The 20,674-nt window shown below is 54.3% G+C and overlaps 1 protein-coding gene across 1 annotated transcript in view; it reads left to right on the plus strand.

Moving 5' to 3' along the window:
* The window catches only part of GRIK5 (glutamate ionotropic receptor kainate type subunit 5), an 81,065-nt gene that overhangs the window by 59,022 nt on the left and 1,369 nt on the right, over positions 1-20,674 (plus strand). The window contains exons 16-20 of the mRNA XM_045292695.1: positions 11,046-11,211; positions 13,558-13,783; positions 16,020-16,148; positions 16,234-16,355; positions 20,505-20,666. Of these exons, the coding sequence (XP_045148630.1) occupies positions 11,046-11,211; positions 13,558-13,783; positions 16,020-16,148; positions 16,234-16,355; positions 20,505-20,666 (805 nt within the window). The remainder of the gene's footprint in view (positions 1-11,045; positions 11,212-13,557; positions 13,784-16,019; positions 16,149-16,233; positions 16,356-20,504; positions 20,667-20,674) is intronic.

The following is a 20,674-nucleotide window of genomic DNA, read 5'->3' on the forward strand; positions in this document are numbered from 1 at the left end:
TGAAGAAAGCTGATGGTGCCCGGCTATCAAAAGATATAGCGTCTGGGGTCTTAAAAGCTTGAAGGCTGTTTCCTTTGTGCTGATGAATCTTTATGCTTCTCTCCCTTTATATTGCAGTGAAAAAGTTGATTCTTTTTCCATGCAATTTATTATGATTCCCCTGTAATTTATTATTATCTTCCCACCTTTGAAGTGCCTCCTCTTGCTTAGCTTTGTGCTTCGCGTCCTGTCCATGGAGGTCTCCAGCTCCCTCTTTCCAGTCTTGTGGGTTGTTTTTATTTTAAGTCTCTGCACATGGGTTAGTTTCTTCGTGTGGGAGATTTACATTATTTCAGCTGTGTATCCCCTGCACTACTCTTAACAGCCGGCCGCAGACCCAGTGGCTGGAAACAGCCTAGATTTCCGTATCATCCTGCCGTCCTGGAGGCCAGAGAGCCCACGTGTGTGCCAGTGGGCCGCCTTCAAGGTGCTGGGAGACGGGCTTTATTCTGGGGACTGTAAAGGACACTCCCATTTCCTTAGGGGGGTGGGGGGGCTCCCTTGCCTTTTCCAGCGTGTAGAGGCTGCCCTCATCCTTTGGATCATGCCCTGCGTCTTCCATCTTCAAAGTCATCCAGCAGGTCACCTGGTCGGATCTTCTCTCTCTGACGTGTTCTCCTGTTTCCTCTTGTAAGGGCCCTTGTGGTGACACTGGGCCCCTCCCGATGGCCCAGGCTGGTCTCAAGCTCCCTAACTTCACCACATCGGCCACGCCCCCTTGCCATGTTAAGTAACACGATCACACATTTCAGGGGCCTGGACATTTGGGGGAGCGGTCATTTTTCTGCAGACCCCAAACGAAACTTTATTGATATTTGCAACCCAAGCAACGGTGTATCCGATGCACATAAAATGTGAGTTTGAGTATCCTTGTCAGGTGCAGTGACAGAAAACACTAGAGAGAGGGGTGGGCAGGAGAGGGGTGGGGGTAACAAGCCCCTCACAACTCTCACAGGTTCGGTAGGTGCAACTGTATGGTTATGATATACAAAGATTATAGTAAAGTCGTAGAGAATAGGAGAGAGAGGAGGGAGCATATCATAAAGAAGGCAGACACATTTCATGGTAGCATGCTCACCTCAGCTCCTCTTGGTGGTCCACGTGGAGGTGGGAGACGAGAGGGCAGGAGAGAGCTCTCGTGAGGTTTTATTTCTAACCAAAGCTTATATATCTTTGAGATCATGCAAGCCCTCTGATGACAGATAATGACCTATGTCATAGGAAGGGGTTGTAACACGGGCAATACAAGCAATAGGAGGGGGGTGACCTAGGGGTGAACACGCAATAGTAAAGGGAGGGGGTAGGGGTATAAATGTGGCAAGATGGGTGGACCCTAGACTCAATAGAGTAGCCTAACCTGTAGCAAGCAGCCTCTTGGGTTTGGCATAGATCTGGGGGAGCCAACTTGGGAGACATCTTTCCGTGTCCCATAGGGAGGCCCCCACCACCACCCTGAGGAAGTGACACCTAGGGGGAGTCCCACAGCTAAGGAGAGGGAGAGGCATTCTAGACGGCGGGACGGGGTTTGGGTGCGTGGATGTGGCTGAGAGAGCTCAGAGGAAAGGTGCCTTCAGAAATGGGTCAAGTTCCCATGGCAGGTGAGGCAGGAGGCGGGTGTGGACCTGTGATTCCCTCTCTGTAAGCCCTTTATTCTTTCCCTCACTCAGCACCCCTCTTCCTCCGGGATCTGGGATCTTACTGTCCAGCCGGTGGGCCCTGCCCCTTCTCCTTGCTGCCATCTAGACGACCCTGGTCCTGCCCCCCTTCCCCTTGAGCCTCAGTTGCTCTCCCCTCCCCCCCCTCCAGCCCTCTCCACATCCCCTTTTTCAGCGCATAGCCCAGCACATGGTTGCTAACTGCCCAGTCGGACCCAAGACTGCGTTTCAGCAGGCAAACACTCCCCTTCCCGCCTCCCCTGGAACTCGGGGTCCCGTGGTGGTGGTGGGACAGCCAGGGCTTTGGCGCCATCGTCCAGAGAGCCTGGGCCGCCGTGTGAACAGCAACCACCCAGCCTAAACCTGCCTCCGGGACCCTCGGTACCAGTGTCCACTGTGCCAAAGCCTGCCCCCTCGCTCCCGTTCTCTGACCCAGCATGCCTTCACTTCTGAGCATCTCTACGGGCTCCGTAGGCCGTCTGTCTCTCCAGCCGCTCATTTCCCAGTGTCCTCCGCTCTTCCCCAGAAGATGCTTTCCGCCCTGCCCACCTCCAACCCCAGGTCCACCAAGGTCACACTTTGACCTCTTGGTTCATAAGCCCCGCCCTGTCACACATGCCCTGTGAGCTCACCTCCTTCCAGAACACGTCCCCTTGGCTTTCAGCCCCCAGTGTCTTTCTGCTCGCCTGCTGCCTCTGTGGCTCGTCTGAGTCGTTTCCCTTTGGCTTGGTCACTCTCCAAATGGTGGCCGGCAGTCCTCAGCACCCACAGACCAGCACCTTCTTTTTCTTTATTTTTATTGTCTTATCGTTTGTTTTATTGTTGTTGTTGAGACTATTCACAGCAAGGCACACACCCCTTGCGTCGTTTCCACATGCCCGTTGCATGGCTCTGATTACATGCTTTGAGCTGTGCAGCCCTCCTTACCCCCCCACCCATTTTCTGAGGGGTTCCTCCCTCATTCGCATGAACTCACTTCCCCTTGAGGCCCCTATCGAATCTCTCGAGTTGCTTTTGCCACTTGGATCCCAAAGAGCGAGCTCTTAGAACGTCACGCTGCAGGCAGACCTATTTTGTCGTTAGTTGAGCTACCCTGCGGTTTGGTTTTGAGACTTTGGGGGATATTTTAGGCAGCGCGTGGAAAGGTTGTCCCAGAGCAGTCGTTTCAGGGGTTCCTCCAACCTCCATGGCCCCAGGAAGTCTAGCGCCTATGAGAGTCCAGAGTTCTGTTTTGTACACACACACCCCAACACCTTCTTTGAGTGACCGATAGTTTTCTTCCTGTGGGGCAGATCTCCTCTGTCCAATGAGGAACAGCACTGTGACCTCAGGGGGCATGGTCACACCTCCATCCACACCGGCCACTCTGAACGGTGGAAGAACACTTGGACTCAGCCCGAAGCAGGCAAACTGGCACACCAGGCTTGGCGGTCACGCTACAGGGGCGACCCTCTCCACTCTCCCAGGGCCTTTCACTCTCCTGGGGCACAACGTGCATTTCCCACCTGGATTTCAGGGGAGAAAGACTGGGTGGGGGGGCAGTGGAGGGTAGACCTCAAGGCTGGGGGTTGTCTGCCTGAACCAGCTCTGCCACTTCTGCCTCTGGACAAAAGCAGATGCCTGAGGACATATGGGGACCGACCCTACAGGCCTGTGCTTAGAGGAGACATCTCTACCTGAGCCGTGTCCCAGTCTTGGGGCACCAATGACTCCTCCAATAACAGGTGTTACTTTGAAGCTCTCCCCTCTTCCACGCTGAGATGAAATCCAAGAGTACTGTAGTCTGCCTACCAGAAATTAATTTAAAACAAATCAATAGCATGCTCCAATTGTCGTACCAAGGGGGGAACGGAGGCCCGGTGGTTGATGATAAAACAATTCGTTATCAATACGTAAATGCCTGGGCAGGCCCGTCCCAGAAGATGCAAGACAGCTCAGGTGGCTGCCTCTGCTCTTAATGAACACCTCAGGCAGGTTGAGATGGAAGACTGTTTAATAGAACCTGGTTGACACTTGATCGGTGGTGTCTTGAAATAGTCAGTAAACAAGTGTGCTTGTGTAAGCACAACTCCCCAGGAACGATGAGCGTGGCGGCGTGTGTAGGGGGCCCTCCAAGACTCTTGACACAAACGCCTCCATCGGAGCGCCTGTCAAAAGAGTTGATTCCCCAAGTGGTACAACCCTCGGCCAAGTTCCAAACCACCCAGAGTCCAGTCGATCATCAATGGAATGACTGGTGTGCTTCCGGAAAGTTCGACTTGGTTATAACCATGAAACACACACACACACACACACACAACCAGTCACCTTCAGATGGACGCTGGCGGCGTGCTCTGAAAGGTTTGCTTTTTTAAAAAAAAACGACTGTGTTTTGGTGAAGGTGTAGGTAGTCGTTTCGGTTCCCATTCAACAATTTCTACACCAATCGCTCATTGACGTCGGCTGCTTTCTTCACCATGTAGCGTGTCCTCATTGTTTCCATCTGGCTGTCTGGTCTTCTTGCCCCTTTCCAGGAGCCCGGGTGGTGTAGTGGTGTATGCGTTGGGCTTCGAACCTCCAGGTCAGCAGTTCAAAGCCTCCAGCCGCTCTGAGGGAGAAAGGCGCCCTCCTCCCGTAAAGAGTTACAGTCGTGGACATCCACAGGGACAGTACTACCTGCTCTGCAGGGCCGCTAGGGGCCAGAATCACCTCGATGGCAGTGCGTTGAGTGAGTTGAGCTCCGTAGGGTTTTCAGTGGCTGGTGATTTCACAGTAGATCTCCAGGTTTTTCTCCTTAGGCACCTCTAAGGTGGATTCAAACCTCCTACCTTTCAGGTAGCTGCCACCTGTGTTAGCTGTTTGTGCCATTCAAGACGCCATGCAAAAACCACTCACGAATCCACAAAGTAGGTCTTTGCTTGCGTTCTCATTCACCAGGGCTCCTCATTGTTGGGGCCCTGCCTCACCCGCTAGAATCTGTAGCACCCCATCCGTCCCTCTGACCTCCGTAAAGCTCCACACCTTCCCCAACATTCTCCTCCGGCACCTCCTCGGGGGCCCCTCCCACCCGGAGCCCAATGCTCCTTGTCTTCTGGGCTGCTCATCCTTGCTGTTCATACACGGACCCTTCCCAAGCCCTTGTATCCAGGCAGCGGAACATCCAGCCAGTTTGGGCTGTCCTCTTGGATGACTGACCGGTGTCCCAATCATCCTCCCCGCCACTCACCCTCATGAGAGCCCAGCGTCTTCCCTTCCACGTCGGATGCTCTCTTTGTATTCAGAGCGGCCCCAGTCGGCCTCTCTGGATGCTCAGGGCCAGTCCTGAGAATACTTTTGTCTAGACTGAATGACTGCACCGCGATGGGGGGAGGGCTGGTTTGGAGAAGGGCTGTGTCCTGCCCGAAGTGAACCTGGGGGCATCCTCTGCCCACATCCCATGGGTTCACCCCATTTGATGGATTCTGCCTCCAAAGGGCAGTCTCCCACCTCTCTCTGTTCCCACTGCCCCCCACGTGCCTGGGCCCACAGCCTTCTCACGGGCTTCCCCAGGGTCTCCCTCTCATCCTGGTCAGTGTCTTCTCCACAGACAACCAGGAGGGGGCTTCTAAACTCACACCTGGTCTCCAGTCTTGGCTCTCCACTGCCCTCCTGGTCTGGCCACAGCTGGCCTCTCCAGCCCGTGCCTGGTCCATTCTTTGGTTTTGTTGTGGCTCCGCAGTTACCCAAAGGCAGCACGCTTCCTTCCGCTGCCAGCTTTTCCCATATGCCTTTCCTCTTCCTTACCCCACCAACCTTCCTCCCAATTTGGGGTTTACGTGGACCTGATTTCCTGCAGAAATGTTCCTGTGTCGTCCCAGACCTGGTCCCCACCACCTGGCTTCAGGTGTTCCAAGGACCCTCTGCTCTCAGACACTCGGTCACTTGCATGTCCATCCATCCCACCTGTCCCAGCTCAGCCACAGGGGGTGCCCGGAGACTAAGGACTGAGTCTTACGCTCCACAGTATCCTCAGGGCATAAGGTGGGGGGCCACCCAGGAAGGCTTTTGTCAAGAGTGAATGACAGCATGGGTTGGTAAGGTGGGTTTGGAGAGAGTAGGTCTCTGGAGGGCTCGTGTCAGGGTCTTCAGGTGTTGGAGTTTGGGTTTTACTTGACGGGAGGCTGTATCATGCTTCCCCTTGATTGACCCCCTGCCCCCTTCCTTCCCTTTGGCCCAGCCCAGTGCAGGCACGCAGCAAAGGATGACCGCCGGTTCAGCAGCATCTGCGTGTGGGAGGGGGTCCTGGAAGGTCCTTTCAGCAGCACTTCAGACCCCAGAGATCTATATGGTCTGCAGGGAGCCAATACTTTTTTTTTTTTAATTCACCACCGTCAGCGACCTGTAGGACAGCGTGGAACTGCCCGTGTGGGTTTCCGACACTGTCTGTCTTTTGTTTTGTTTTGTTTTTAAAATCATTTTATTGAGGGCTGGTAATTTCTTATCACAATCCATCCATACATACATTGTGTCAAGCACATTTGTACATTTGTTGCCATCATCATTCTCAAAGCATTTGCTTTCTGCTTGAGCCCTTGGTATCAGCTCCTCATTTCCCCCTCCCTTCCTGCTCCCCCACCCTCATGAAGCCTTGATAACTTAGAAAATATTTTGTCATCTATTATACTGTCCGATGTTTCCCTTCACCCACTTTACTGTTGTCCACCATTCTTTTTTTTTTTTTAACATTTTATTAGGGGCTCATACAACTGTTATCGCAATCCATACACACATCAATTGTGTAAAGCGCATTTGTACATCATTCTCAAAACATTTTCTCTCCATTTAAACCCCCGACATTGGGTCCTCCTTTTTCCCCTCCCTCCCCGCTCCCCCCTCCCGCATGAGCCCTTGATAGTTTATAAATGGGTATTTTGTCATATCTTGCCCTGTCCGACGTCTCCCTTCATCCACTTTTCGGTTGTCCGTCCCCCAGGGAGGAGGTCACATATAGTTCCTTGTAATCGGTTCCCTCTTTCCTACCCACTCTCCCTCTACCCTCCCTGTTTCGCCACTCACACCACTGGTCCTGTAGGGCTCATCCATCCAGGATTCCCTGTATTTTCAGTTCCTATCTGTACCAGTGTACCTCCTCTGGTCTAGCCAGACTTGCAAGGTCGAATTCGAGTCATGGTAGTGGGAGCCGGGAGGAAACATTTAGGAACTAGAGGAAAGTTGTATTTCTCATCGTTGCTACATCGCACCCTGACTGGCTCATCTCCTCCCCGAGACCCCTCTGCAAGGGGATCTCCAGTGGCCTACTAATGGGCTTTGGATCTCCACTCCGCACTCCCCCCGACACTGTCTGTCTTACCGGAGAAGAAATCTTCATATTTCTCCCAGGGAGCAGCTGGTGGTTTCAAACTGCTGACCTTGCAGCCGGCAGCCCACGTGGACACCAGAGCTCCTCGGAGGAATCCAAGCTCTCCTCATTGCCAAGGAAACAGGAAGGGCCAGGGTGTGACACGTGCCTGCCTGCCCTGCCTCCCCACAGGCACCCCAAGCCAGGCTGAATGGGTGTCTCACTTCCAAGGCCAGGAGAGCTAGTGCTTGCTTAGCGCATACTCTGTGCTGTGCTGCCTTCCGAGCCCTTGGCTCGGATCAATTCATGCTTCACAGGGCCTCCTCTGAGGGAGACGATGAGTGCATTCCAGACGAGGAGACAAACAGGAAGTCCAAGATCACAGGGAAGCAGTGAGGGATCTGGGGATGTTCCCAGAGAGCTTTCTCTTACTGATTTCTACTTTAATACTGTCAGATTTTAATCCTTTTAAATTCATTGAGCCTTGTTTTAAGGCTCAGTATAGAGTCCTTCCGGGAGACTGTGCCATGCGCACTTGCGAAGACCGAGCTCGGCTGATGGTGGGTGTGGTGCTCTCTGACTGTGGGTCGGTCCTGGAGGCTGGTGGTGCTAGTTAGGGGCTCTGCTCCCTTCCTGAGTTTCTACTCGTTTTATCAGGTGCTGCGAGAGGAGTGTGGAAATCTCTTCCTTCCCGTTGTGTCAGGTCTTCCTCTGTGAAGTGTGAAGCTCTGGAATTGTTCAGGACTATGTTGGGTGCCTTTGATGAAATGTGTGCAAGAAGGACAAGGCTTTCTAACTTACTCCCTCAAGCGTCCCAGAAGCCCACAGGGGCAGGTCTACCCCGCCCTGTAGGATCTCCATAAGTCGGAATCGGCTCCATGGTACCGAGTTTGGTTTTAGCCGATGAGATGACATGTGATCCCTTTATGATGATGTAAATGCCCTTCCTGGTTTTGAAGTTGACGTGTCCAGTAGGAACATGGGCACTGCAGCATCCTTCTGCATTGTGGCTGCGTTGTTGCTACGTTGCTAGGTACCCTCAAGCAGACTCCAGCACATAGCAACAGCATTTAGTGGCCCACCGCTTAACCCACTGCATCACCAGGGCTCCTAAAGGCAGCTGTGGGCAGCACATAAGCAAATGAATGTGGCTGTGTTCCACGTATGCTTTGCTTGTGGGCACTACACTGTGTGTATTTCCTTTAACTCTCGTGCTGAGGGATAGTCTTCCTCTTACAAGTTCTTCAACCATTTAAAAATGCAAATGTCTTTCAAAGCAATTTGACCATGGAAGTATATGACAGGTGAAGACCATATCGAGAAAACCACACAAAAAAGAAGGCAAACCTGACGGATGGTTGCCCTAGGTGAAGGGGAAAGAGAGCGGCCTAGGACACATGGAGTTTATGTCAGCGGTGCAGAGTAACTTGGAAAAGGACATTAATAATGATGTACACCAGGAGGAGTGTCATCAGCAACTCTGAATTTTATAAGTAGAAGTTGTGGAATCGGACAACGTTCTGTTGTGTACATTGTTGCCACAATTAGAAAAGTAAAGTTGCGTGACTAACAATGACTGCAAGGAGAAAGAAGATGCTCTAGAGGTGAATATAATGACAGTTGTACTCTTCTCGATGTAATTCAATTATTGCATTCAATAATTGGATAAAGTGCTAATAAAACGACTAAGGAAATGTAATAGTCAAGCTCAGCTTGTGGGCGATTAGAAAAATAAGACACTAGGCCAGACTTGGCTTGGGGCTATAGTTACCAACCACTGCTCTAGGTCATTCGCCTTTAAATATAATTATCGACGTGGTTGGATTTAAATCTTCCACCTTGCTGTTTGTTTTCTGATTGTCCCATCTGCTCTGTGTTCCAATTTTCCTCTTCCTACCTCCTTTTGGATTTACCGAAAATGTTCAGATTCTATTTATTTTTTTCCACTTTGGGCTTATTAGCTATAGTTCCTTATATTTTTCTTAGTAGTTGTTCTAGGGTTTACACTACGCATCTTGCATTCATTGCAAAATACTTTCCAGTACTGTTGTACAATTTCACACAAAAAAGAAGACCCGTACAGTGCCTACTTCTATGTTTTGGGGTTTTAAAAAAAATCATTTTATTGGGGGCTCGTACAACTCTTATCACAATCCATACATCCATCCATTCTGTCAAGCACATTTGTACATTTGTTGCCATCATCGTTCTGAAAACATTTGCTTTCTGCTTAACCCTTTGGTGCCAGCTCATTTTTCCCTACTCCCCCTCCCTCATGAACCCTTGGTAATTTATAAATTATTATTTTGTCATATCTTACACTGTCCAACGTCTCCCTTCACCCACTTTTCTGTTGTCCACCTACTTCTCTGTTTCTCTTCCATCTTTCACGCTGTTGGCATCCTGTGTTTTAACTCTACATTTCTTATGAATTCCACAATACATGATGTTCTTCTCGTGGACTTGTGTGTTTGTGTGTACTTTAAGCCGTCAGCATCTTTTAAAGTCATTTTTTAAACGAAGACTAATGTCTCTTACACACACGTGTCCCCCATTTCTGGTGCTCCCCATTCTTCACACTTGAGATTCCGTCACGTAGTAATCAGAATGTCCCTATTGCCGGAAGGATTTCTTTTCCCACTTATGTGGGTATCGGTCTGGTCGAAGTTAGTTGGTCTGTGTATGCCAAAGCTGTTGTCCTTCTTCCTACGTTATGTTGCGTTGCCTTGTTGCATTGTCTCCCCAGCATGAAGTTGGGTGTCGTGCTCAACTGGCTGCCTGGAAAATCTTCTCTTTATCCGTGGTTTTCAGCCACTGATTCCGAGGTGCCATGGTGCGTATGTGCGTTTGACCCACTTGAGGTGTGTTGAGTTTCTCGGACCATGAGGTTTACACTTTTCATCAAACGGGAACATTTCCCAGCCACTGCTTCTTCAGATACGTCTTTCTTTTTCTGCTGTCCGTTCTGTCCATCTGAGACTCCAGTCATAGACATGCTTGGAATGTCCTCGTTAGCTAACTCTGTCGTCTCTGTCCATTCTGGGTCTGTTTCCACGGAGTGATCGTCCTCTTGGTCACTGGTCACATGTCCCTGCTTCTTTGTGTGTCTGGTGAATTTTTTATTGGATGGCAAACTTTGTGAATTTGGCGTTGCATACATTTTTTGAGTGACTTACTTGAGACTCTTGGATTTTTCTGGTAGACAGTGAAGGTCCTTGTGGATTCTTTGGATCTTTGCCCAGCCGGTTTTTAAAATTATTTCAGGGCAAGTTTAGTGCCACTTTCATTTGAGCACGAATTAGGCTCATGGTGACGGTCTTACTCTTTTGGGCCTCGGCCAAATGCCCCGTGTTTTCAGTGAAGTCCCTCCACTCTGGCTGAAAGGCGCTCAAAGATCCCTAGTCCTATGGAATCCCCACAGTTATTCAGCGGTTCTTGTCCACCCTCATACAAAGCAGAGCGATAGTCAACCAGAGACTCAAGAGAAGCCTCTGCAGATTTCTGAAACTCCCTCTGTGTAGGCCTTTCTCTTGAGTCCCTTGTCCCCGCCCAACGTCTGCCGTCTTGCTTTCCTGACCCATCACAACCTCCGAGACTCGGCGAGACGGTTGGACCGTTGGACTTCCCTTCCCCGCACTGCCGTCTGTACGTCACGTCTAGACACACAGCCTGAATAAGGACAGGGCTTGCTTCATTTGTTCTTTTCTCAAATCACTCAAGCCCCGCCATGCCTGTTGTCCTGTATCTTGAACTAGCTGCCTCCCACATGCTGCCCAGGCTTCTGGTGGTTTCCAATGGGAGGGTAGAGTGATGGTAGCTGGAAGTAGACGTCTCTGGGGGCAAGATTGAGATGCAGGAAATCCCATTCCAGAATCCACACTCCAGCTTCTCCACGCATCAACAGTCCTGTGAGAGTTATGGGTACCGAGCTCACTGAAAGGTGGTACCTCCAACAGGGTGCATGCCCATTGGGGTAGGGAGCCATGGTGGGCCCAGCCTGTAGCTCATCCCTCCCCACTCCCCCATTCCCACAGGTGGGCCTTCACCTTGATCATCATCTCCTCCTACACGGCCAACCTAGCCGCCTTCCTCACGGTGCAGCGCATGGAGGTGCCTGTGGAGTCCGCCGATGACTTGGCCGATCAGACCAACATTGAGTACGGCACCATCCACGCCGGCTCCACCATGACCTTCTTCCAGGTGGGCCACTGGGACTCCTTGTGGGTGGTGTTGGGCTCCCAGGGAGGCTCTGGTTATGGCTGGGCACAGCTCCTGGGCCAGAGAGACTGGGTGTCAGGATCTGACAAGCTGTGAGCAAAAGATACATTCTCACTCATGTAGAACTGATATCTGGCCCGGAAACTGAGCCTTTTCACTCAGAGAAGGGGAAACGTGGACCCAGTGTGGAATCAGGACATTGTGTGGGGGATTCAGGCAGGCTCTGGAAGGTCAGGTCGGGAAGAATAGGCCAGCAGAGGAGGGGAAGACCTTCAGGGTGAAGGGGCTGTTAGATTTCTCGGGTGGGAAAAAGAAAATGCTCTAAAATTGATTACAGTGAACCCTCGTTTATCGCGGTTAATCGGTTCTAGACCCTACCGTGATAAATGAAATTCCGTGAAGTAGGATTCCTTATTTGTAAATCAAATATTTTCGTAGTTAGAGCATAGAGGACATGAAAAAACACCCTTTAGTCACCATTACACTCGTATTACCCAATTTATTAAACGAAAAAGGGAAAATACAGTAAAACATTTTGGACGTTACAATTATTTATTATATATTATTTATGGCATCAAGCGTGTACAGTATGAGCCAATCAGTGGCAGTAATGACAGAGCATGCGCTGTTACACAAAAACCGCGATAGAGTGAAGCCGCGGAAGTCGAAGCGCGAAGTGGCGAGGGTTCACTGTATAGTAAAGATTGTACAGTTCTGCTTGATATAGTTGAACTGTTGTATGATATGTGGATGAAGTGCTAATGAAATTGTTAAAAAACAGAAGAAAGAAAGAAATTCACACCGGAGCCTGGTGTGTGATCCAAGTGGGTTTTTATAAAGGTCGGAAGAAGTTCCGGGCGTCACAGTCACTGAACACAGACACCTCATGGTGCTGCACACCCACACGTGGTGACCTGAGGCCAGAAGGGGCGGGGGGGGGGAGACCGAGCAGAAGCTCCGAGGAGCAACTGGAAAAGAGACTCCTGGGGTCCAACTTCCAATCTTTTGGTACTTTCTGCTGGGAGGCTTGGTCGACAGTACTGGTTGACCCCCTTGGCTGAATTAAACCCACCTGGCCTAGATTGGGCCACTCGAGGTATACCGCCCACCTAGGTGTACCACCCCCTGGCTCGGGACCTGCATTGATGCACATGCCCTTGAGCCTTTATCAGCTTCCAACCTCCTGTAGAGGGCCCCTAGGCATGGAGAGGAGCCACCCCCTATCTTGCTACCTAACAGGGCGTGTTGTGATGTATTTTTGACCTATTGGGGAGCAAGCACGGTTGGCCTGGAAGCTTGAGTTGTGGACAGCAGAAACCCCCAAAGCACCTAGATTAGATCCTGTACGTATGGGCGAAAAGAACCTTGGTGGGACATTGGCAAAGCACTCAACTGCTCACCGAAAAGCTGGCAACTCAAGTCACCAGGGGCCCATCCGAGAAAAGACGCGCTCCTGTAAAGATCCCAGCTTAGGAAACCCCATGGAGCTGCTCTGCTCTGTCCTACAGGATCCCGCTTTAAGTTGCAATCGATTCGATCACACCCCCCAACAAGTGTGGTGTGGTTTTTGAGCAGAGAGATGACCTGATGTTTGCCAGGTTGTGTAAACCTGGTGGACAGGGACGGCGGGCTGAAGGATTAAGGGAGTGGAGGAGGGAGGGGAGCTCCCAGGAGAGTGCCCCCAGGTGGTGTGGGGAAGTGACTGAGTGATGGGAGGGCGTCTGAGACATCCAAGGAGAGTCACGTCGGGACCTCAGGTCAAGCCGGAGAGGCAGGAGGAGGAAGACGTGGGGTGCTCATCTCCAACCTGGCCTCCACCCTCCTCGGGGCCCCCCAAACTCTAGGACTGTAGCTGGGGATGGGGCCCCATGTTCCCCAAAAGGTTTCCACTGGGTCCGTGGCAAGCAAGTTGTCCTACTTGGTACAGATGTGGGTCTCCCCGAATCGCAACTAGGACCGGAGTAACTTCTAGAGTTGAGAATCTTCTCCCCGCATTTGAGACTAAGGGCTGGGAGCCCTGGGAAGACAGGGCTGGTATCGGGCTGTGCCATGCTTGGCGTGAAGATGGGCGAAAAGCAAGCTTGAGAAAGAGGCCGTAAGCCCATCTCCCCCAGCCTGGGGTGCTTCAGGGTGCTCACTAACAGGTGGGCTCGCACCTGGTCTTGGATGGTCATCAGGTTGACTCTCCCTTTGACTCTGTCCTCCTCGCTGTTGATTTGAGGGAGGCTCCTTGAAGGGCAGAGGACAGGTTGGGCCTCAGAGAAAGGAAGGGGGGTGGGGGGCCCCGAGAGCCTTACCCTGCTCCCCGCTGTCGTTCCCTCTGCCCAGAACTCGCGGTACCAGACGTACCAGCGCATGTGGAACTACATGCAGTCAAAGCAGCCCAGTGTGTTCGTCAAGAGCACAGAGGAGGGCATCGCCCGGGTCCTCAACTCCCGCTACGCCTTCCTGCTGGAGTCCACCATGAATGAGTACCACCGGCGCCTCAACTGCAACCTCACCCAGATCGGGGGCCTCCTGGACACCAAGGGCTACGGCATCGGCATGCCCCTGGGTATGGCAGCCGGCAAGGGTGAAGGAAACCCAGATGTGTGAGCAGGCCGGGACCAGGCTCCGTGTGTGTGTGTGTGTGTGTGTGTGTGTGTGTGTGTGTGTGTCCTGGTTGCGTGGCCTCGGGCAGATAGTTTACCATCCGGACCCTCTGCACCCTCACCTGTGCAAATGGACCTGGGGGCCATCCGTCCCAGCCTCGTGGGGCGTAGGGCTGTCGGGAAGCCCCAGTGAGGCTGTGCAGGTAAAATGCAGCACCTGTGGATACGATGCTTGCTTGCATTCTTTCCCCCACCGGTCCCGGGGCCCATGGAGGGTGAGCGGGTGGTGGTATTTCCTTCCTATTCTCTGCACCAAACCCACAGCCTGCCGCAGGGCAGGTGCACAGACCGTATGTGTTGGGTGGATGGATGGATGGATGGATGGATGGATACATGGATACATGGATGGATGGATGGGCATGAGGGACTTGGTGAAGAGTTGTTCAGTGGGTGGACATCGCCAGGACTCTCCAGGTTTTGGAGGGGTGGGTGGATGGGTGGGTAAGTGAGTAGATGGATAGACATCATAGAGACTGGAGAATTTTTAAATGGGTGGATCGGTGGATGGGTAGATGGGTGGATGGATGGGTGTTCCTTGGGTATACCGAATTATACGTCAGGACATGCTCCCCAGAAACCCATCACCAAATGTTGGCGTGGGCATGGCATGAAAATCACCAGCGTGTGAATGTCTCCCCATACTGGTCATTGATTTTTGCACCATAATGCTCTCTCTGCCATCGAGTCGGTGCCGACTCACCGCCACCCAGCTGCAGGACAGGGCAGAACTGCCCCTGCCAGGCGCTGAGACCGTAACCCTTTGTGGAAGGAGAGAGCCCTTTCTCCCTCCGAGTGGTTTCAAACTGCTGACCTTGCAGTTAGCAGCCCAACGCGTAGCCACTACACCACCAGGGCCCCTGTTCTGGCATATCCAGATACCCTCAAATGTAGCCACTGTGCCCCAGAGTCTGAGCTGCACCCAGGCAACAGGAGAGCCTGGTGCTGCAGGGATCAGGCTTTAGAGTCACAATGGCCTGGGTTCAAATCCCCGGTCCAGCTAGGGTGTCATCTTTCTCATCCAGGATGCTGGGTGTGTCAAGGCCTGCCTCACAGGACCACTGTGAGGCCTGACTGCCTCCCAGTAACTCAGAGATCTGCCTGATGACTCTGGACCGTATCCCTCGTCCCTGGGCTGTGCTAGACACCCAGCACGTATCTTAGTGAGCAAAGGAATTAGGATAGAAAAGGGAGGGGAGGGAGACAGGAACCCAAGGATGGTTTAACAGACCGGTCTGCAGGGTGGACAGGAAGACAGGTGGTCTAACTTGGAGCCGTGCAGAAGAGAGGTGTGGGTGGGGGTCAGGCACTCAACAGATAGGCCTCATGCCCTCCTGGGGACCCAGTACCGTGCTGTGGAGTCCATCCTGGCTCATAGCGCCCCTGCAGGACAGGGCAGAAGCACCCCTGTGGATTCCCCAGGCTAGAACTCTTGAAGGGAGTAGAAAGCCTGGTCTTCCTCCCGGGTTGTGTGCGAGATGCTGAGAATCTCACCGGTTGTGTGCGAGATGCTGAGAATCTCACTGCGACAGGCCTCCACCTTGTCGTAGACAGATGGCCAACAGGCACAGAGCAGTCAGAGAGACCGCGTTCCGTCAGGGGTGCCGACGGCTCAGAAGTGCATGGAAAGGCAGAGACTGGTGGGGCGTGGGGGGCTGGCTGCCATCCACAAAGCTGTCAGAGAAGACCCTCCTGATGGGGCACCGTCGGAGCTGAGGGCAAGATCTCCGGTTCCAGAGCTCAGAGGTCCCAGGGTCGGACTGTCCTTGGTTCCCATGAGAGCATGTTGAGTTATGGGGGCAAAGTCGTGGGGGGTGGGGGCACTGGCTGCAGGGCCTTGTGTGCGACAGTGGAAGCCACTGGGGAGTTTTGAGGGCGGTGTGAGCCGGGGGGTGTACGGCTAGGGGTGACTGTGTGTCTGGCCCGCCGGTTGCTGGGGAGGCCAGAGGTGGGGCTGGGGAGGCCAGGAGGGGGACGGAGGTTGAGGTGGGAGGGGTGAGAGGACAGGGGCTACAGGGGCTGTGGGAGGCAGCGGTCAGACTTGAAGGGGGGACCAGGAAGGCCCTGAGGGAAATGGCTGAGGTTGGTCCGGGCTTGGGGCCCTCCGGTGGTGAGCGCCGTCCGTCCGTCTTCCCGGGCCAGGCTCCCCGTTCCGGGACGAGATCACACTGGCCATCCTGCAGCTGCAGGAGAATAACCGGCTGGAGATCCTGAAGCGCAAGTGGTGGGAGGGCGGCCGGTGCCCCAAGGAGGAGGACCATCGAGCTAAAGGTCAGCCCCCCACTGTCCGGTGCCCTTTCTGGAGCCCCGCCCTGGGCCCACACAGCCCCACCCACGTGGCCGCCCGCTCCCCCAGGTCTGGGCATGGAGAACATCGGGGGCATCTTTGTCGTGCTCATCTGCGGGCTCATCATCGCCGTGTTCGTGGCCGTCATGGAGTTCGTGTGGTCCACGCGGCGGTCGGCGGAGTCCGAGGAGGTCAGGACCCAGGGCTGGGGGGCGGCGGGGGCCTGGGAGCCATTGTGGGAGGGGTGATCTGAGGATGGGGAGAAAGGACCACAAGAGGTCAGCAGGGCCCGGGGAGCCAGACAAGGCAGATAAAGATGGTTCCAGAAGGTGGGCGAGGCAGGCAGGCTGGAGGGACTGAGAGAGCCCAAGGGCATGAGGGAGGAAGAGGAGGGGCAGGTAACACCGAGGGGAGTTGAGGGTGCTAGAGGAGGGGAGGGTGCCGGGAGGGGAGAAGGGCTCAAGAAAGAGGGGTGTGAGGGCAGCGGCAAAACCAAAATCGGGAACCAGGAAGGGAAGGGGGGGGACCATGCGAGTGCCAATGACCACTGACAGAAGAACAGGGACCTACCCTCTCAGGCCACCACCTCCTCCTCCAGGATCCTGAACGCGCCCAACATCCACCTCGCACCTCCATGGGTGGTGGTCCCAGACAGCACCTCTTCCCCTCTCTGTCTCAGCCAGCCGCCAGCCCCTCCTCCCGCTTCTCATTCACCACCGAAAGGGCTCCTGCCCCCTGAGAGCCGTCAAGGAGTCCCAGCGAGCACAGGGTCCTGTGTCCCCTTCCACACCTGCTCCCTGCTATTCCACGTGCCCCCCGTTAGCTGCTCTGAAGGAGCTGCCCCCACTCCTGGATGAGGGAGGGAACCCCATCAACCTGCACCCTGATCACCTCCCGCCTCTCCTCCCCAGACACCTGCTACCTCCCCCACCCTCACCTCCTCATCAGCTCCGGTCCATCAGCGGACAGACAGACAGCGCCCCCGCCCCTCAGGCCCTCCCTGCTGCTTCCCAGCCAGTGTGGGGTCACCTTCACCCCAGTTCTGCCCCTCCCCGTGACCTTCCTGTCCGGAAGCCAAGGCCACGGCTCAGTCCCCCAAACCACTCCCCTCAGAGCCCTGGGTGCCGGGACACCTCTCTCCTCCTTCGACGGTCCTGCCATCTCCCACCCTCCTATTGGTTGGTGGGGAGGGAGCTCTCGGGCTCCTTCCTTCACCTCCGACCAGTCTTTCTTCCTTCCCTCTGGTCACACGGCCAGGCTGATGGCTTCTAAAGCCACCCGTTGGCTCCTACATGAGTCGTCTGCTGCTGTGTCACAAATCACCCGCCGAGCCCAGAGGTGGACAACGGGCAAGCCCGTCACCCTCCGTGGGTCACAAGTCCAGGCGCAGCTTGGCCTCGTGGTTCTGGCTGCCCAGGGCCTGGGATGAAGCCGCAGCCAAGCTGTGGGCCGCTCTTCTCTGAGGTTTGACTGGAAGCGGAGGACCCGTTCCAAAATGGTTGACTCACAGGGCTGTTGGCAGGAGGCCTGCGTGCGTGCGTGGGCGCGTGCGTGCGCGTGGGTGTCCTGTCTCAGATGACCGCTGACTTCCCCCAGAGCAGGCGGCCAGAGAGAAAGCCTGGGAGAAGCCGAAAGGTCATGCTGACCTAGCTGTATTCTGTTGGTCACACATACTGGCCATGAGACAGTGTTGGGGGACAGAGGGGGGGGGGTGTACACCAAGGCTCGGATCTCTGGGGCAGCGTCTCAGAGGCTAGCTACCCTAACTCCCAAATGTGTGTCTCCCGAGCAAAGGGCCCTCTCCCCTCAACTCAAGGATTGTGATTCTTCTCTATATTCGCTTATCTCCACACAGCAGCCTGGTCGGGGAGGTCCCACGGTCACATCCCGTGTCCAGTGCTGAACTTGGCCCCCTCAAAAGGCAACGCTATTGGACTCAGGCCACAGTATGTGAAGTTACTCTTGCCAACACCTCCCTCTTTCACACCTAGGCTGGTGTCTCTGGACAAATCCTGTTGACTATCTTTAAACAAAACAAAACAACTTCCTTCACCACCATCAATCTGGTCCAGCTCCTACCACCTCCTCTCTGGGTCCAGACCCACCATCTCCTCTCTGGGTCCAGCACCCATCTTCTCCTCTCTGGGCCTCCCACAATCTCTTCTCAGCAAAGTTCCTGCGTGATCCTCTGGAGGCAGGGAACGTTTCTTCTGTTAACCCCTCCCAAAGTGCCTCCCTGACTCAGAATAGAAGTCAGAATCTTTTTGGACGGTGGCCTACAGGTCCACCCAACCAACCACTGCCAGCTCCCTTTCTCCTCTCCTCATTCCCTTCCATTTCCCGGCATTCCAGCCACCCTGAGCTGCTTGCCGGCCTCAGACATGCTATGCCGCCCCACCTCAGCCCCTGCCTTCCTTTGATGCTGGGGCAGAAATACCACTAGAACTCCATCCTGCCTGCCACCTGGTCCATGCCGACTCGGGTAGAACTGCCTCTGTGAGTTTCCGAAACTAAGTCTTAACGGGAGCAGAAAGCCTCCTCTTTCTGCCACGGGGCAGGCAGCTGGTGGGTGCGTACTGCTGACCTTGTGGTTAGCAGCCACCGTGCCAGGGCTCCTGAGAGGGACCACAGTGGAGGATGTGATGAGCTAGAATTCAGTTTCTCACAATTGAAGAGGCTAGAAGTCCAAGTTCAGAGCACGGCAGGGGGGCTTGTCTGCTGGCTCAATTTCTCTCCCATTCTTCTCCTTTCTCCTCATTCCTGCGTTCTCAGCCATCTCCACCAGTGCGGCTCTCTCATCTCCTGACAAGCACCTGTCCCCTCTGTGCCCCACCTCTTTTTCTAACTCAAAAGTGATTGGCGGAAGACATACCTGCACCTTGATGGACTCACGAACACAGCACAGAGCATCCCATTTCCAAACGGAATCACCTTGACAGGCATGGGGGGTGGGGTTAGCAGAGGGGGTACAGTCCGGTCAATAACAACCTCCTTGCTTATACCTTGGGGTGCGTTCTCTGCCCAGCCTGCTGGTCAGCCATCATTTCTTTCCACCGGAACCAGAAGCCCTCCTTGGCCATCCTGTCGGGAAACTCCAAATGCCCTCCTCCCCCTCCCCCTTCCCACCTCCTCCTCTGCTCTGTTGCTCTCCATGAATTCTCCATCTCGGAGGAGGAGGAGTCTCCACGTCTGCCTTCTCTGATGCCACCAGCCTTTCACCACCGGCGCCATGCCAGAGGGCACAGTCAGCTGTCCGATGAGTCTGCCCAAGACCTCAGACACCATCCGTCAGTGTGACCAGCTGGACACACGGCTGGGCATTCCCCTGACCTCCCCCTTGGGTTTGGAATTTTTGCCAGTGTGACCCACAGGACTCCAGGAAGTGCTATACTTCAACCGCGATTTCATTCTTTATTCTGGCAGAACAGAAACAAATACAGAGAGGCCTTTGGGAGGGTTCTCAACCCAACCGGAAGCTTCCAGCCCCCCAGGACACACCACCCTCCCCCAGGCATCCATCATGGCTCTCCTCCCCCAGTGTTTTTTGGGCCAGAGGTCTCTGTGGGGGTGGGGGCAGTTGACTGGACCCAATCATCACCGAAGAGGACGTTGTCAGCAGTCAAACCAGCGTTTGAAAACCTAGCCACTCCCCACCCCCGCCCCATGGTGGGCACCTCCAGTGACTTCCATTGTGCCCTCTCCCTCACCCTGCCAGCCCCCACCTCATTCATGCTGGACCCCTCAGGGGTAACAAAGATGCCAGTCCTTGGGGAAGGGCAGTGTTGGTTTTAGAGGTCACTCCTCAGGAGCCAAGGGCAGAGACCCGGTTCTTTGGCTCAATACATGTGAACTCCCCTCACCTAACAAGTGCTAAACGGCAGGGGCTTCGGAGAGGAATCCAATGACAATGGAGAGAGTTTGCACGAGCGTTTTGAAGCCGCCCCTCATTTGCCTCTGTGTTCTCTGGCTCTGTATAAGCAGAACCCCCGTGAGGGCAGGGGTGTGGGTCTGTTTTGTTCCCTGCCCCGGAATCCCGGGGGTCTGAGTAGGTGCTCAATAAAAGCCCTGAAGACTTGCCTGGAGGAGAGGCCGGCCTTGCGGTAAGGAGCGAGGGAAAAGGAAAGGGCGTCTGAGGCCCAGAGTGAGCAGGTGAGGCAGGGCCAAGGGCCTGGGTCGATTCCAGAAGGAATCCGAGGACCCATGGAAGTAGTGAGAGGGAACTGGACCCAGCGCCCGACCAGGGGACAGAGCCCAAGGTGGGGCAAAGCAAGCGAGGCCTTAGGGTGGGGAAGGGAATGGAAGGTGATCGCCACGCCCGCCCCTTTCTTGCCCACCCCCAGGTGTCGGTGTGCCAAGAGATGCTGCAGGAGCTGCGCCACGCGGTGTCTTGTCGCAAGACGTCCCGTTCCCGCCGGCGACGGCGCCCGGGCGGTGCGAGCCGCGCCCTGCTGTCGCTGCGCGCCGTCCGCGAGATGCGGCTCAGCAACGGCAAGCTCTACTCGGCCGGCGC

The sequence above is a fragment of the Echinops telfairi genome, unplaced genomic scaffold, assembly GCF_000313985.2.
Source record: "Echinops telfairi isolate 266 unplaced genomic scaffold, ASM31398v2 ScPeMD7_655;HRSCAF=1070, whole genome shotgun sequence".
NCBI classification, from domain to species: domain Eukaryota; kingdom Metazoa; phylum Chordata; class Mammalia; order Afrosoricida; family Tenrecidae; genus Echinops; species Echinops telfairi.